This window comes from Hemiscyllium ocellatum, chromosome 21 (assembly GCF_020745735.1).
Source record: "Hemiscyllium ocellatum isolate sHemOce1 chromosome 21, sHemOce1.pat.X.cur, whole genome shotgun sequence".
Classification (NCBI taxonomy): domain Eukaryota; kingdom Metazoa; phylum Chordata; class Chondrichthyes; order Orectolobiformes; family Hemiscylliidae; genus Hemiscyllium; species Hemiscyllium ocellatum.
In genome coordinates, this window is record NC_083421.1 from 19183486 (window position 1) to 19201897 (window position 18412).

Below are 18412 nucleotides of genomic sequence, written 5' to 3' on the forward strand. Positions count from 1 at the left end.
CCTTGATTATTTTAAGGACAAGGGTGGATAGTACTTCATCTGGTTAATCGAATGTCAGATAACATGGTCAGACAAGTATCAGGACCTTGCGATCTTGTTCAGATAATCCAAAATTGGGTTAATTGAATGCCAGATAATCAAGGTTCCTCTGAATATGCATTCATCCTAACTATATCCCTCATGATTTTATACATCTCAGTAAGGTTCATTCCCTGATATTCCAAGGTATAAAGTCCTACCCTGGCCAACTTCTCCCTATTAACTCAGGACCTACTAGACCTGGCAACATGCTCGTAAATCTTTTTTTTTTGCATGCTTTCCGGTTTAACTGTCTTTCCTATAACAGGGTGACCAAAACTGTACACAATACTCCGTGCAACCTCACCAATGACTTATACAACTGTAACATAACGTCCCAACTCCTATACTTTGCTGGGCCTTCCCAAACGGGAAGAAGAAGGCCAGCTTACAAGGTTCCTTGAACAGTGGCTTCCACAGTTATTGAATCTGGAGGCTGGATCAGGCCAGGTAAGGGTAGAATGGGCTTACTGGGTTGCAACACGCGGACCTGGCTCAAACCAGCGCCCCTGCCCGGTCCTGTTCTGGCTGCAGAGCTATAAGATGAGGCAGATGCTCTTGGAAGCCTCCAGAAACTTGGGAAAGATCCCCAAGCCATGATTTATAAAGGATCCAAGATTATGTTATTTCAGGACTTTTCCCCAGCTTTGGTCCGAAAGAGGAAGGCATTTGATGAAGCAAAGAAGCGTTTAAGGGATTTAAACATTCAATACTCCTTGCCCTACCCAGCTATACTACGCTTTAGCCATGAAGGGTCTGTGTATAACTTCAGATCACCAGAACTTTTGGACTCTCTTAGACAAATTAAAAGAGTTAATTGATGTTGCTTTGCTCTACCCCCACCCTGCTTTACCCTTTTTTTTCATTATCTATTTAATATTATCTCCAGGGGGTGGGAAGGGTTTATTTATTCATCCTTTACTTCGCGATTTCCTTTCCCACCCCTTTTTTTATAGCAGGGGGTCTAGTTAATGTAGATGGTGGGGGGGAAGGTGGCTCCCTTATCTTATTTTATCTTTGTCCTGGGGAGCAGGGTTGTTTTTCCCTGCTATTTTATATTAATATATTTAATTATTATTTGCTGAGACTATAATTTTCTAGTAATATATGGTATTAGCATTACCAAATATATCCAGGTGTTGGTGTGGGATAGGGTACTCACTGTTAGTTCTAGTTCAGTAGTATACTTGAATTTTCTTTATCCTATCATGGTGAGCCTGTGTCAAGGGTGGGGCACTGGTTGGGAGAGGTTATGATGGGGTTTTTTGGAAAGGGAGTGATGCCCCCTGAAAATAAGGGGGAAGATCTCTATTTAAATGTGTTTTATACTTTTTTTTACTATTTTTAAAGTTTTTTTATTGTACTGATCTGAATGTACGAAAGAGATTTTACTTTTGTGAATTTTATAGGCTCTATGCTCGGAATGTTTTGGATAAATACGGGTTTTGTTGTGATCTGATGTTAACATTCCGAGCATGTATATCACTGCTCAATTTATGTGTTATCCATTGGATTTTTTTTTCTCTTGAATAATGTAAGAATTTTAATGATACACTCTGGTTAGTTGTAAGTTAGATGAGTAGTTAGTTGAGTTTTGTCTTTTTTTTCTCTTGGTTTTTTTTTCTCTTGTTTGATAAATGATAACCAAAATCTATTTAAGATTCAACTGTATATCAATGTTTATACTTGGGCCTTTTAGTTTTCTTTTGTAAACTTGTTAAAATTTTCAATAAAAATATCTAAAAACAAACCACTGCACCATAAGAGCTGTTTGTTGACTGGGTGCAAGAGTGTTACAAAAAAATAAGTAGCAGCCGAAAGCCATTTAGCAAAATGATTTCTTATTGATTGGTGTCAACTAAATGTAATGCCGTGTTCACTCAAGCACAATGCGTCACTGCCCACACAGTATTTCCTTTCTTCCTAGTGGTGGAATATGAATGAAGTTTTATGCACTCATTGTTCATTCACTGTGTCATACACCTGCACACACACGGGTGCTGGGGAAAAATAAGCACTATTGCTGTTAGGTGGTAGTGTGGGAGTTATGAGAGATAAAAAAAAAATTCAATCTGGCCAACATAGTAATCTCACATGGTGAAATTATATGATGTACAACTCCAGGATCTTTTATGTTTTACATGCTCTAAACCAAAAACATGGAGGGAAAATATACAAATTAAATTACTATCAACAATTTTTATTCGAATAAAAACCAGTAGTTTAAAAAAATCAGAAAATACAAAACCACAGAACGGGAAAATAGACAAACTTCAGAAACAGGTCTTAATGTAACAAAGAAAACATGTTTAGAAGTTCACAATATACAAGTCTTTTTTATTTATGCAGCCTCTTCTTCACCCTCCTCCTCAAATTCACCTTCATCTCCAACTGTAGCATCCTGATATTGCTGGTACTCAGAAACCAGGTCATTCATGTTACTCTCAGCCTCAGTAAACTCCATTTCATCCATGCCCTCACCAGTGTACCAATGCAAGAAGGCTTTCCTCCGGAACATGGCAGTAAACTGCTCAGAGATGCGTTTAAACAGCTCCTGGATGGCTGTACTGTTGCCAATAAAGGTGGCAGACATCTTGAGGCCTCTAGGTGGGATGTCACAAACAGCTGTCTTAACATTATTGGGAATCCATTCAACAAAGTATGTGCTGTTTTTGTTTTGGACATTCAACATCTGTTCATCCACCTCTTTCATGGACATGCGTCCTCGGAAAATGGCAGCAACGGTCAGGTAGCGGCCGTGTCGAGGGTCACAGGCTGCCATCATGTTTTTGGCGTCAAACATCTGTTGGGTAAGCTCAGGTACTGTGAGGGCACGGTATTGCTGACTGCCACGGCTGGTCAAAGGAGCAAAGCCTGTCATGAAGAAATGCAGTCGGGGGAAAGGCACCATGTTCACTGCTAGTTTACGCAGGTCAGCATTGAGCTGACCAGGGAAACGCAGACAGGTTGTTACACCGCTCATGGTAGCTGACATTAGGTGGTTCAAATCACCATAAGTTGGCGTTGTCAGTTTAAGGGTATGGAAACATATGTCATACAGAGCCTCATTGTCAATACAGAAGGTCTCATCAGTGTTCTCTACAAGCTGATGGACAGACAAGGTGGCATTATAAGGTTCTACGACCGTGTCTGACACTTTTGGTGAAGGCACAACACTGAAAGTATTCATAATTCTGTCAGGATATTCTTCTCGGATTTTACTGATAAGGAGTGTACCCATGCCAGAGCCAGTACCACCACCCAAAGAATGGGTTAGCTGGAATCCCTGCAGGCAATCACACCCCTCAGCCTCCTTTCTCACCACATCCAGAACAGAGTCAATTAATTCAGCTCCATCAGTGTAATGTCCTTTGGCCCAATTGTTACCAGCACCACTCTGTCCTATAAGAAATAAGAGAAAGATAAATTTCTGTCTCTGCAATACAGTACATTAAGAGTTCGATCTCAAAACTCCATTCCATACAAGATATATTCTGCCTAAGTTAGCCTAATTTCAGGCAATCACTGGAGTAGATTCATTATTTTAAACACTTCCATTGGAAATTGGCATTTTTATTAACTGGCACCTATGGGATCAGAAGCATGTCAGTTGATCAAATATTCTGGTTGATCAAAAGGTCCACAAAATCAGTGCAAAAACACACAAAATAACAGAAACATAACGCATGGTATATACACATCTGTTATACTTTTTACTACATAATTCAGTTAAACAATAATGCAACTCTAACTCAAATAAAACCTATCAGCAGAGAGCCTTCTCACTCACACCCTCAACTGATTACTCCAAGATCGTAATACAGGTATCCCCCAAAAGTAGAGTGTTCCTACTTACATAAGCTGAAATAGCATAAAGCAAAGAAGCAATTAGCATTAATGTATATGGTAAAAAACTTTTGAGCATTCCCAGATCCAAAAGAAAACGTACATACTAAATAACATAAAACTTAAAAACAAACACAAACATATAGTAAACGCAGGAATGATTGAGATAAACCACAGATGCTCACAGACACATTTCAAAGCTATGGCATCTTGATGCTGAATGTAGTTCTCAGGGGAGGAGCTTGGCAGCATTACCCTCGCTGCTAGGGGTGCGTACTGCCTCTATAAGAACTCACTGCAAACAGACGCTGAATGCTATTTTCGCTTTTCATCTTTTCTTGTAAAAGCAAAAATCCTCTTCATATTTCCTTCCGTTAGCAAAAACAGGTACTAATTTAGGTCTTTCGAAAAAGTGAAGTGGTGTAAAGCGAACTTTTGAAAAATGGTGGATACCTGTAATACACTAGACTTACTGTATTTCAGGTACATAAGTTTTAACAGTTAATCAAGATTGCCATTGAGTATAGGAGTTGTGACATTATGCTGTGGTTGTACAGGATGTTGGTGGGCCACTTTGAGTAGTGTACAGTTCTAAACAACTGGCCACAGGAAGGATATTAAGTTGGAGAGGGTTAAAAACAGATTTAGAAGGATGTTGCTTAGACTGGAGGGTTTGAATTATAAACAGAGGGTGGAATTTTTTTTCCATTGGAGCATACGAGGTTGAGCCATGACCTTATAGAGGTTTATAAAATCATGCACGGAATAGGTAAGGTACATGAGGAAAAAGATCTTTTCCCCAAGATGAGGGAGTTCGAAACTAGATGCACATTATGAAGGAGCGAGGAGAAAGATTGAGAAGGGATCTGAGGGTCAACCTATTTCTCACAGTGGATGGTTTGCGTGTGGAACAAACTGCCAAAGGAAGTGATAAATGAGGTACCGTGAATAGGACAGGCTTATTGGATAGGAGTCAAATACAGGTAAGCAGGACTAGTTTAGTTTTAGGAAATTTGATCTGCATAGATGAGTTTGTTCGAAGGGTCAGTTTCTGTGCTGTATGATTCAATAAGGTACCTGTTAAAACAAAGTCTGCTATAGCAGTATTTCCTCTTTGGTAATTGTTCATTGGAAAACCAAATTATAAGCTTGAACAATCCAAAGAGCTTACTAATTAGCAAAATTTAAAGAGATGGAATCAAAGTAGCAAAGTAAGAAGTAATTGATATACAAGTTAGGGAAAATTCTAGTTAATTTCAAACAAAATTAAGAAAGAAACCTGTTTTAATCATCACAAACAAACAATTTGTGGAGAATAAAGACTGTAAAAGTTAGATCTTCTCAAAGGACCATATAATTTTCATAAAGCTGGAAGTTTTTGTTGCAAACGTTTCGTCCCCTGGCTAGGAGACATCATCAGTGCTCTGGAGCCTCCTGCGAAGCGCTTCTTTGATGTTTCTTCCGGCATTTATAGTGGTCTGTCCTTGCCGCTTCCGGGTGTCAGTTTCAGCTGTCCGCTGTAGTGATTGGTATATTGGGTCCAGGTCGATGTGTCTGTTGATGGAATTTGTGGATGAATGCCAATGATATATTGGCATTCATCCACAAATTCCATCAACAGACACATCGACCTGGACCCAATATACCAATCACTACAGCGGACAGCTGAAACTGACACCCGGAAGCGGCAAGGACAGACCACTATAAATGCCGGAAGAAACATCAAAGAAGCGCTTCGCAGGAGGCTCCAGAGCACTGATGATGTCTCCTAGCCAGGGGACGAAACGTTTGCAACAAAAACTTCCAGCTCGGCGAACAGAACCACTACAACAAGCATCCGGGCTACAAATCTTCGCACAAACTTTGAATTTTCATAAAACTCAAACATACTCTAATCTTTTATCGTTTTCTTCATGAATACAGCAGATAGTAAACTGGGTAGCAAAGGTCACTACTGTTGCTGTGCCTGGAATAGTCTCCTGTTAATAAACCGCCCATCAAGAAATACTGGAATAGCTGCCTTAATAAATAAGTTTTCAAAAGTAGTTGTCCCATAACAATTAATGTCATTCAGCTTCAGGTTGTCAATTTCATGAAATCTTTACCTACCAAACACAAAGTTATCTGGTCTGAAAATCTGCCCAAAGGGTCCTGAGCGAACAGAATCCATAGTACCAGGCTCCAAATCCATAAGGATTGCTCGGGGTACGTATTTACCACCTGGTCAAAATATAAATGATAAGATACTGCAATGCTCATAACAAATAAATTATGGCCAATTATTTTAAACTAGTTAATACCTGTAGCCTCATTATAATACACATTGATCCTCTCAAGCTGCAGATCACTGTCTCCATGGTAGGCTCCAGTGGGATCAATGCCGTGTTCATCACTGATGACTTCCCAGAACTAAAATAAAAGCAACATTAAGAATACAACCATCAAGTCATCAGAAATAATTAGAAGTAGCCTTTATTCCGTCTCCAAAATCTCAAAAACAATTCTACATCTTTATCATGTGTACTATCTACATCATTATGATACTAGATACTGATTCTGGGATACTGGTGATGGTATGTTTCAATAGTGACATAAAAGGCATCAATTATGGTTAATGCTTGTGTTAAGCTTTACTAATTGTCCCTTCTGGAGAAACTTGTTTAATTCAAGGTTTAAACATGGGAATCACAAAATGTCAGAATTAAAAAGACTTTTCACCAATCTGGTTTATTTTACTCAATCATAGCAGATAATACTAGATACTAAAATATTTGGTCAAAACCAGTTACTCATTAGATGAAATGGCTGAAGAACTAGGATGTGGTGCACAGTTAAGTACTGATAATCTGAATCTAATTATGATTCTTTCCTATGTGGGCATGGTTAAAGAATGCCTATGATGGGAACCATGTCAGCCAAACTTGGATGAAATATTCCATGTTTTACACTAATTGTTAGTTACCAAAACTACAAACTATTAGTTGATTATAAAATCTTCATTTGTTTACAGCACAGGTCCATTTAATCCCATCAAGCAAATAAATTATAGCTCCAGTTCCTGAAGAACTTTTAGCCAACAGATTCACCTGCGAATTTCTAATTCTTGCAAAGTTGATCAAAATGTAGACTGTAATGTCACGCACAGAATGTGACAGCAATGAGGATGATTACCCAAAGGTCACATTGATATTATGTGACCACTCACAAAATGTAGGAAGATTTCCCCATGAAGTTCTGTCAATTCAGGTCATCAACAGTAAGGGCATTTCTTTTTGAATGTACAAAAAGTAATTACTGGAAAATCACAGCAGGTCTGGCAGCAGCTATAGGGAGAAATCAAAGTTAATGTTTTGGCTCCAACAACCTTTCTTCAGAAAGATGCCTTTCATAAGTGTCAAGCTGACTCAATGTTAGATCAAAGTACAATCAATTAATCATTTGCAACACATGAAAAGTGAATTTTGCTGCTAGATAGACTGTTCTCTAAATAGAGTCACAGGGAATGTGCAATGCATCAGCTCACATTATGGCATTTGTGCCTCATATCCCTCTTTGGGCAGTGTTGTTTTTCAAGTGATGATTAATTACCATGCCATTTATCTTGGCTGAGTCAATAAATTGGCTCTTTTCTTTTGGGTTTGTGTATAGATTTACACAGAATGGTGTCAGCATTCATGTCTTTGGTTATGTGGAAAGATTGAAATTCTTATCTTTGGAGCAGTGAAAGGTTTGGGTGTTCAAAATTGTTAAATTTGATGAAGAAAATCATGAGCATCTATTACTAGCTAGATTTTCTTTAAATACAAAGTCTAGATTTGAAATGCAATGCCTGACAGGGCAAAAGAAGCAAATCAATGCTGGCTGCTGAGAATAGGATAGATATTTCAAAGGGAAAAATATGCACACGTATGGGCAAAGAGCAGGAAGTGGTCTTTCATGATACAATCACTCAAATGGTCTCCTTTGGTGCTGTATAGTCAGCCAGACAGCATCTGAGCAACAAGAAAATAAATGCTTTGGGCAGGAGCCCTCCATTTTCCAGCACCACTCTAATCTGCAGTCCTCTTTCACCTTCACTAACCCAATACTGACACTAAGGCATGGATTAAGATAATCTTACACTACAACCTTTCCTTCATTCTACTCTTTTGCAATGCAGGTCTATAATAAGCCTTGAATGAGTCATAACTTCTTTCTGTTGAGCATTAGGAAGATAGCAGCCATAATTTTCAGCCCCTAGCCATGGACTCAAGTCTAAATACTGTTAACAACCTACATGCCTTGTCCCACTCCAAGCTCATCTTCCAATCTTGCAACCTCTATATCTCAATGACCACCTATTTCTAGTCTCCAATCAATCTTTAGCCAAATGCTGTCGAAACGCAAAGTCAGTCATCCTCCAAGCTTAATTCTCCTAATAATCTCCAATGCCCTGTTTTTCCTCTTATCAAAACCTTCTAGTTTCATCTGTCTGCAAGCCTCAGTTTCACTTTCAGCAAAGACCCCAGGATTCTATGACTCCCAAGAATATGTAAATAGGCCACTTGATCCCTGCTCCATCATTCAGTAGGACTGATCTGATTGTATCCTAATCCCTCTGTTGTGGCCCTGCTTTAAATAATAGACCTAAAAAATCTAATTTAAATCAGCAGTCAATAGATTCAATGACATATCCTCCATCTGTTGTGGAAGAAAATCCTTTACCATTTTAAATTAAATACCCCCTGTTGCATGCACCCCTTGTTCTCAATTTACCCACAGGGTGAAACATCAATATCCACACTCATGACCCCACTGTAGCTCTTTACTGAATGCCTTTGAGGATTCAAATTCATTTCATCCACTGTTTCTCCTTCAGGTGTCTAGGAGCTAGAGTGTGGAAACAGGCCCTTTGACCCAACATGTCCACACCAATCCTCTAAACAGTAACCCACCCAGACCCATTTCCCTCTGACTAATGCTCCTAACACTATGGGCAATTTAACATGGCGAATTCACCTGACCTGCACATCTTTGGACTGTGGGAAGAAACCTGAGCACCTGAAGTAAACCCACACAGACATGGGGAGAACGCACAAACTCCACACAGACAGCCACCCGCCCAAGGCTGGAATTGAACTTGGGACTCTGGTGCTGAGAGGCAGCAGTGCTAACCACTGAGCCACCATGCCACCCTTAAGCTTGGTTCATACCCAAATCAAAGCGAATGCAGTTAGTAGATATGATTTCCCTTTCACAAAATTGATTTCTAAACTTCCTGTTACAAGCTCATAACTGATTATTGCATTTTGCCCAATTAGCGATGCAGGTTTAGCTAACCTGTAGTTTTCTACTTTGCCTTTTGAAGGAGATCTACAGAATGATTTTCCGATCAGTACGGTTTCAGAATCTGCACCACTTGAGTATGACAAGCAACATAGCCACAATCTATGCATACACTTTGTTTTAGACATTAGGATGAGGACCCTCAGGTCCAGGGAATTGGTTCTATTTTTCCTCTAATACTATTAGTATTTTTTGAATCAGCCAACCACTAGAAAACAATCTGTCCCATCCTATCAATTCTGCACTATTACCCTCTAAAATTCCAAGGCACAGCTTTGATTAGATATACTAAAAGCAGTTTTCAGTTATTGTCCAGCAGCAAATTACAGGAAAGCATGACTCCAACAGTTCCATTTGAAATTACTTTGATCTTTATTGACCATGTTTTTGACCTCCATTTTTCAACATGTTAAGAACAATAGCATATACTGGCTGAGGACCACACCAAAACATTAACTTTTAGCAAGACCTATGTCCCACTAATTTATTTCATTTTGAATGAAATAATGAGAACTTAAGTTTCCACGCATTAAAATAACTGATTAGATGCAGCTCTGAATGGACAGGGTTCAACTCCTAAATTAATTAGGAGTCTGATTCAGACTCCTAGAGATGGAACTATGGCTGTTATCTTGCCTACATTTGATGTCAGACAGTTAACAGCAGAGATCCCATCAGGCTCCTAAAGACGCTGACTAAAGTTATAATCGCTCGATTCTGGCCAGTAATCTGAAGGGCAAGTGGATCCGAAACGTTAACGCTCAACGATCTCGCCGAGTGATCGAGAGAGTCAGGCGTTACTTGACAAGTTTAAATAGGTGCCTCTTTCTAAGGCGTCGACAAAAGACTGAAACGGTAGCCGTTTGGCTCCAGTCATTGCACACGACGGGGCGAGAGCCCCACGTGGATTGCCAACGCGAGAAGACGCACCACGTGACGAAGGCAGCACACGAGACACCCATCAAGCTCGCGCATGCACAGATTGACGCCCATCTTCGCGCGCTTTTTAACGGCCGCCGACTCAAATTCAACCGTCACCCAGACCTCTCAACTCGGAGCGTCCCATACCACCATCCCCGACACTGAAATCACACTCCCACCTCCACCCCAAAACAGGAACATCAACCGCACTAAGCGCCTCAAGCCACCACAATCCCGCCCCGAAAAACAGGGAATTTTGTCTAGACTCAATCTCCGGCCCACTATACTTAATCCGGGACCGTCGCCCGATGTCTCAGACAACTACCCCATCGACGGCGCCTCAAGCACTCTCCGAATAGCGCAGTGTCAGTTACCACACCAAATCGCTATAAGCGAAGAGGCAAGCCTAGGTAGCTACCTCTCCCCGCTTCGAGTTGGACACCCCATTTACCCCGGGCGGACCCCTTGGGCTATTTCGCCATCGCATCCCTTCACTATCTGCCTGAGTGACCCTAATACAGACCTTGGCTCCGATCTGGTTGCCACATTGGCCTGCCTGAAGATGCACAATCTCTCTCATGTTTCTATCTCCACCCTAACCTCTCTACTTTCCGGGGAACGATAAACTGACAACTGCGGCTTGCGCTGCTCTTTTATAGAGCGGCTGCGTCACCGCCGCACTCTCGATTGGACCTTCCGACGGATCGATAATTCCATTGGTCTATCCTGATGTCAATTAGATTGCGTGCGAGCCTTTCTGATAGGTTTCCGATTATTGGTTCCCTCCAGGCTGAGGGGGCGAGGTCACGGCCCACCCACGTGCCACTGGGGGCGCGAGGCTGACAGCTCACGTGGTTGGTAACGTGGCTGTCTTTTAGCATTGCCAGGTGTTCATGTTGTACATTAAAGGTAAGGTCATGTGAATCTGAAATTGAAAATTTAATAATGTTGGAAAGCTCTTTCTGCATTTGTGAAAAGCTAAAGGGTTTACATTTTAAAGCTCAGATGCTGCCTGTTGGTCTACCAGAATGGATAAAATGAGGTACAACAGTAGTAGAGGAATCACCTCCTCAGGGGGTGGTATCTGTGAGAGTTGGAGTAATGATTCAAGATGTGCATAAGCATAAGTATAAGGGGCAAGAAGATGACCAAAAGAAAATGGCCGACGTATGAAATTGACTAACTTAGCTATAGCAGCAGCACTAACACATAGTAGATGGCTGAAGTAGTAAACAAGTTGCAGCTGTTTCGAAGCAAGACCACAAGGTCAGCAGAAGTCAGAAAACAAGCAGCTAGATAGATAGCAAAATATTGAAACCCCTTGACAGATAACAAACCAGACGATGGGCGACCTTACACATAGCAAAAACAAGTCCAGACAGCAAAACCACAAGGCCGAAAACGAACCTCGTGACTGATAACGAGGGACAAACGTTGAAAAACAACTTGAGGTGGACAATGGGTGGTTGTCAGTTGCCTGGGAAGATTGTAAACACTTGAGGGGGAAATGTGTCCAGCTGCACTTGCAAGACTGGGGTAAACAAGTAATGGAAAAGTACCGGTTTCTCGAGATTGAGAATCACCTGACTTAACAGGGGGTGGAGTTTAAGGGTATATCAGGGGATGCTTTGTAACGATCAGGGTCCCTTTCTTTGAGGGGTACCCAACTCTGCAGACTTGCTAATTGCTAATAAACTTTGTTTTCCTGAATTTGTCTTGAGCTGACTTTTTACGTCTAACAACTTGGGGGCTCCTGTCTGGGATCGACACTCCGGCTGCGGGGGGATCGAGAAAGGACATCGGGGAAGGTGCACCCTGCCGAATTTGGCAGTCCCTGAGTGCTTGCTCGTCGCCCCACGCGGCTTGAGCGAGTGATATCCGGAGGACTCAGGAAAACAAAGCACAGGGAACCGAGGCAGAAGGGAAGTTTTTTTCGATCGAGTAATTTTGGTGCACCAAACCCAGATAAGATACCTTGCAGATGTCTGGTTTAAGGAGGAGTGTGCGTCACGGGGTCCTGCAGGTTTTTGCAGAGGCGTGGCACGCGCGAATCTGAGAACTGGAGGGTCCTGCTTGTGTTCCTGGGCGATCGAGGGCGCAGAGGTCTGGTTTAAGGAGGAGCGTGCGTCACGGGGTCCTGCAGGCCTTTTGCAGAGGCGTGGCACGCGCGAATCTGAAGACCGGAGGGTCCTGCGGGGTAAGTGTTTTGACACGGATACTTGCAGAGGTCTGGTTCAAGGAGAAGTGTGCGTCACGGGGTCCTGCAGGTCTTCTGTAGAGGCGTGGCGCGCACGAATCTGAGGACCGGAGGGTCCTGTGAGTGTGTCTTGACACGGGTAAATCTTCGTAAGTCCTCGGAAATGGGAAATAAAGGGTCTAAATCAGGTTCAGAACAGGACAGTAGTGACAGATACCCCGGGGTACCAAATGACAGCCCGTTAGGACGGATGTTAAGTAATTGGGGACATGGTAGACGAAAGGGAAAATCTCGGAAAACAATGGTGGATTATTGTTTGAAATGGTCCCTTCAACCGATCCAAGGATCATCCGTATGGTGGCCTAAATTTGGCTCAGATGAAGATTGGGTTCAACAGGCATTAAATTTATATGTAAATTCAAAACCAAATGTGACCACAAAGGAAAGCAATTACGCCCTCTGTTGGCTGCCCACCACAAACTGTTACAAATTAAAATTGGACCGTGATGAGGAGAGAAAATCAAAACAATGGGAACCCCTAGACCACCTGCCGCCACCTTACATTTCCCCAACTGCTCCGGCAAATAACCCTGACAACCAAAATGTTTCCGGAAACGACGTACTATCAGACACAGAGTCAGGGAGTGGGGGGAGCCAGTCAGAGGCTGGAAGCCTGACGACACGATCAGATAGTGAGAGTAATACAACCCAACGCCGGTGAGTAGTGACTCGATCACAAAGCCATAACGGCGACACGACTCGGCTATGCCCCCTCCGTGAAGTCCCTACGGGTGGACCCGAGGGCGGCATGGGCTTTGTGATCGTCCCATTAACAAGCACAGAAGTACGGAACTTCAAGAAAGAAATGAAAAATTTAATGGAAGACCCCATAGGATTAGCGGAACAGCTTGATCAATTCTTGGGGCCAAATATTTACACCTGGGAGGAGATGCAATCAATCATGGGAACGCTATTTTCAGCCCCCGAGCGACAGGAAATAAGAGAAGCTGCTAAAAGAATCATAGATATAGAACATGACGGTAGGGGAGCGGAATGGTTTCCAAGTGAGCCTCCTAATTGGGATAAAAATCTCCCCGGGGGACGAGAGCGTATGAGTCAAATGCGCAGATACTTAATTAAAGCCATAAGAGAGGCAGTCCCTAAAGGTTATAATTTTAGCCGGGCATTTGAAAACCATCAGGAGGCAGACGAGAGTCCCATAGCTTTCATTGATAGAATTAGAAAATGTGTTCAACAATATGGAGGGACGGACCCAACCTCGGACTTAGGACAACAAGCTATCCGAATTCAGTTTGTTTCGAAGGCTTGGCCAGACATCAAGAAAAAGCGAGAGAAGCTGGATGGCTGGGATACTAAACCCCTAAATGAATTACTCAGAGAAGCGCAGAAAATCTATGTCAGGCGGGATGAGGAAAAAGAAAAGAAGGCAGCGAAGTTGATGGTTCAAACTATCTTCCAAGTAAATGACAGCAGAAAAGAGAGGGGTGGTCAGTGGCAAGGACAGAAAGAAGGAGAGTATCGACACGAACCTCGGGGAGGAAGGAGACGTAGGGAACAGGATTGGGATATTGGGAGACACGCTAAATGTTTTCACTGTAATGAAGAGGGTCACTTTAAGCGCGAATGCCCGCACTACAGGAAGGACGTGCGGTCCTTTGCCATGATTGAGGAAGATTAGGGGGGTCGGGGGCTCCTACCCTTGGGGAAGAATACTTTTCGACAGGAGCCCCTGGTAAATTTAAAAATTGGGTCCCAAGGGTCAGAAGTTATCTTTATGGTTGACTCGGGAGCGGAGCGGTCAAGCATTATTCAGGCGCCCATTGATGCCCAAGTTGGAAGTCGCATGATGGGGGTGTCGGGAATTGGAGGAAAATCTCTAGAAGTCCCACTGGTACAAAATGTGGAAATTGAATATGAGGGTAGGACGGCTAGACAGGACCTCCTCCTCCTGCCCTCCGCGGGGTTTAATCTGTTGGGACGAGACTTGCAGGTTCGACTGGGGATCGGCACAGTACCAAGCAACGGGAAGGTCGTTGTAAGATTATTTTCCCTTTCTGAGACGGATAGCCAGCAGATAAACCCTGATGTTTGGTACTGTGAGGGGAACCGGGGCGGGCTGAACATAAAACCCCTCCAAATCACAATGCTTCCAGGGAAAGGTCCAGTCAGGAGAAAACAATATCCTATCGCTATGGAAGGCCGGGAAGGGTTACAACCTGTTATAGATGGCCTGCTCTCTGACGGGTTACTGGAGGAATGCATGTCCCCATTTAATACTCCTATACTTCCTGTCCGTAAACCTGATGGGACATACAGGATGGTACAGGATTTACGAGGCCTGAACGAAGTCGTGCAAGCCCGGTATCCAGTTGTACCTAACCCTTATACACTCATAAGTAAAATTCCACCTGACCACGAATGGTTCAGTGTGGTAGATCTGAAGGATGCCTTTTGGAGCTGCCCCCTAGCTGAAGAAAGCCGTGATCTTTTTGCGTTTGAATGGGAAAACCCTTTCACGGGACGAAAACGCCAGCTACGCTGGACGGTCCTACCACAGGGTTTCACTGAATCACCTAACCTATTCGGCCAGACTCTAGAACAAGTGTTGGAAACTTTCCAATGCACCCCAGGGAATCAACTCCTTCAGTACATTGACGACCTATTGCTCTCTGGAGCACAGAAGGATACTGTTCGGACAGACACAGTTGCCCTTTTAAACTTCCTTGCACAACAGGGTTTGCGTGTGTCAAAAACAAAGCTCCATTTTGTCGAACCGGAGGTTCGGTACTTGGGTCACCAGATCAGTAAGGGCCACCGGCGCATAACACCTGAACGAATTGCGGGAATTACTAATATGCCACTTCCTAAAACTAAGAAGGAGATACGACAATTCCTTGGCCTAGTCGGATACTGCCGCATTTGGCTTGAGAATTACACTTCTTTGGTTCGGTTTTTGTACAAAAAACTGGCAGAGGACTCTCCACATATAGACTGGACGTTGGATGAGGTTCATCGTTTTCACAACATCAAGAATCACTTAGTGCGCGCTCTGGTTTTGGCTTTGCCTGCCCTGAAAGAACCTTTCCAGCTTTACGTTAATAACACTGATGGCCTAGCGCATGGCGTTCTGACACAACTACGGGCAGGACAACGCCAACCAGTTGCTTTCCTGTCAAAAATGCTGGATCCGGTATCATGTGGTTGGCCTACATGTATTCAGGCTATAGCAGCTACTGCCGTACTCATACAGGAGGCTCGGAAGCTTACCTTTGGGGGAAGAATCACAGTTTACTCGCCTCACTCAGTTAATACGATTCTCGCTCAGAAGGCACACCGATGGCTCACTGACTCTCGCATCCTTAAATACGAAACGATCTTAATGTCAGGAGATGACCTTACCTTTACCAAAGACCTGAGTTGCAATCCAGCTCAATTCCTCTACGGTGTTCCTGATACTGCAAATTCGGTACATGATTGTGTCGATCTAGTAGATCTGCAGACTAGAACCCGCGAAGATCTTCAAGAGGTCCCTCTCGGGGAGGGTCAGGAACTCTACATTGATGGCTCCTCTCGTTGCATCGATGGTACTCGCTACAGTGGCTATGCTATTATTGACGGTATTTCTCAGCAAACTGTTGAGTCCGGCCGATTACCTGGAAAGTGGTCAGCTCAATCGTGCGAACTTTACGCACTCCAACGGGCCCTCACTCTGTTGACCGGTGTCTCTGGTACCATCTACACTGACTCCAAATATGCTTTCGGCATTGTCCACACTTTTGGGAGAATATGGAGAGAGCGAGGCCTGATCACTTCTAGGGGGAAATCCTTGGCTCATGAACAGATGATTTCGCTTACCCTTGAAGCACTCACTCTGCCGGCCGAAATTGCTATCGTACATGTTCCAGGCCACCAGAAAGGAACATCGCCTGACGCGGTCGGAAATCGTCTGGCGGACGCAGAGGCCAAACGCGCCGCTGTGGAACAGCCTATACAGCTCCTTACGCTAATACCTTTGCGTGAAACTCTCTCGAAGCAGCCGATTTTTACTTCAACTGAGATTGCAAAGATGGACCAGCTCGGAGCCACACAGGATTCCGCTGGAAGGTGGTTCGTCCCTGACGGCAGACAGGTTCTCAACAAAGCGGTGACGCGAGGTCTTGTCCACCGCCTGCACCGCCAATCTCATTGGGGTACCCTTGCTATGTGTGACACCATTTTGCGAAACTTCGTCTGTAAAGGCATTCATACGATTGCTCAACAAGAAATTTTGGCCTGCGTGACCTGCCAACGCATTAATAATAAGGCAATGCGATCGGCCCCGTCTGGAGGACAACCCCTTTCTATCCGACCCTTCCAAAGGATCCAGGTTGATTTCACCGACCTACCTCAATCCCAAAAATGGAAATACCTTTTAGTCATTGTTGACCATTTCACTCATTGGGTCGAGGCCTTCCCAACCACAAAAACTGATGCCTCAACTGTGGCTCGACTCCTCCTCGAAAACATTATTCCTCGATACGGCATTATGCAATCCATTGACTCTGACCGCGGGCCTCACTTTGTCTCTAAAACCCATAGACTGCTCTGCGACGCTCTACATATACAATGGAACCTTCACTCCCCGTGGCATCCGCAGAGTTCTGGCCGTGTCGAACGCATGAATGCTACTTTGAAGGCGCAGTTGACGAAATTAATGTTAGAGACTAAATTACCATGGCCAAAGTGTCTTCCCATTGCCCTTTTGCGCATACGCACTGCACCTCGTAAAGATATTGCCCTCTCCCCGTATGAGATGCTTTTTGGTTTTCCCTACTGGAGTCAGGTAGACGGGTGTCCCTCTATACAGGGTGGGGACATTTACTTAAAGGACTATTTACTGGCCTTATCCCGTTCTCCTACTGAAATTCGAAGGAAGGGTCTCTTGTCCCAGACGCCACCGCTTGACTTTCCCCTGCATAAAGTCGAGCCTGGTGATTGGGTGCTCGTTAAGTCTTGGAAATCAGACAAACTCCAGCCACGGTGGGAAGGTCCTTTCCAGGTCTTGCTGACTACCGAGGCAGCAGTACGAACGAAAGAAAAAGGGTGGATTCACGCATCGAGAATAAAGGGTCCTCTTCCGCCTGAAGGAGAAGACACTTGGACGTGTGAGCCGGGACACAAACCGTTGGTGGTAACGCTGAAAAAGCAGCAACAATGAACTTTTTCTGGACTGAAATGTTGGGGGTTTTGATATATATAGTTTTATATGTCAGAAATGCAGGAGGGGAATGTGGTAAATGCCGCTCCATAGTTCGATTGGGGGACTCTGAGTTACCAGGCTCTTTTGTATCCCACTCCTCCTATGTGGAATATACCCGATGTTATGATTTTGACACACGGGAGGCATGTGTGGAAGAAGGAAAATTATATTATCAAGTATTGAATAAGGGTTATTATGGCTTGTCCACCGGCAGAGTCCGCCGATGTCCGTTCATCACTTATCAGTGGTTATGCATGGCCAAAGACACGCTCCAGGGGCATGTTGACAGGGTAAAGGTTACGCAGCTGCGTAGGTTAGCTGAGGACAGTGTTCGCAAAAAGACGGCCGTCACCTCCGAGGCGCATTCTATTTACAGGGAAGTTGAGGAACGACTCACGCTCCCCGATAGTGCGCAGAATCTTTTCATTGATTTTACCTCCAGAATAGCTGCGGTGTTAAACGTAAGTAACTGTTGGGTTTGTGGGGGCCCCGGCATGACTGAACAGTGGCCGTGGACGGGTGAGAGCCTAACGGTTAGAGACTTACTTGAATACAACTGGACGCGAGGGAATGACCGCGCACGACAAGTATGGCACTTGACTTCCTCCCCCGAGGGACACATCTGTGTCGCTAAAAAAGGCTCCATCGTAGTCGGAGCCAGCCCCTGTCGCCATGTTTGGAACTCCACCACAGCGTCTTGGTGGCCTCACCCTTTCACCTGGTATTTAGCCACACATTGTATTAGAGGATGCTTTCCTCTTGACACTGATACTACTTTGTGGAAT

General features: G+C 43.8%; 1 protein-coding gene across 7 annotated transcripts; it reads right to left on the reverse strand.

The window, feature by feature from the left end:
• Nucleotides 1-2419: 2419 nt before the first annotated feature.
• On the reverse strand, nucleotides 2420-10750 carry LOC132825782 (tubulin beta chain-like). 7 transcript variants are annotated; one of them, XM_060841256.1, is made up of 5 exons: nucleotides 10694-10750; nucleotides 6225-6333; nucleotides 6034-6144; nucleotides 3413-3480; nucleotides 2420-2554 (listed from the first exon to the last, which is right to left on the reverse strand). In XM_060841256.1, exons 1-5 carry the CDS (start codon nucleotides 10748-10750, stop codon nucleotides 2420-2422), a joined length of 480 nt encoding a protein of 159 aa, XP_060697239.1. The 7 variants fall into 7 exon arrangements, with proteins under 7 accessions (XP_060697239.1, XP_060697238.1, XP_060697237.1 ...); XM_060841255.1 differs by having other exon boundaries at nucleotides 2420-2640; nucleotides 3340-3480; XM_060841254.1 differs by having other exon boundaries at nucleotides 2420-2679; nucleotides 3157-3480.
• Between the last annotated feature and the right edge of the window lie 7662 nt (nucleotides 10751-18412).

Bases quoted from the DNA above. Each gene is read 5' to 3' on its own strand.
- LOC132825782 (XM_060841250.1), bottom strand. From the start codon at position 10,750: ATGAGAGAGATTGTGCATCTTCAGGCAGGCCAATGTGGCAACCAGATC. The intron at 6,334-10,693 runs GTCTGTATTAGG...CTTTTATTTTAG, and splicing joins GCAACCAGATCGGAGCCAAG to TTCTGGGAAGTCATCAGTGA. The intron at 3,481-6,033 runs GTAGGTAAAGAT...TATTTCTTATAG, and splicing joins ACCAGATAACTTTGTGTTTG to GACAGAGTGGTGCTGGTAAC.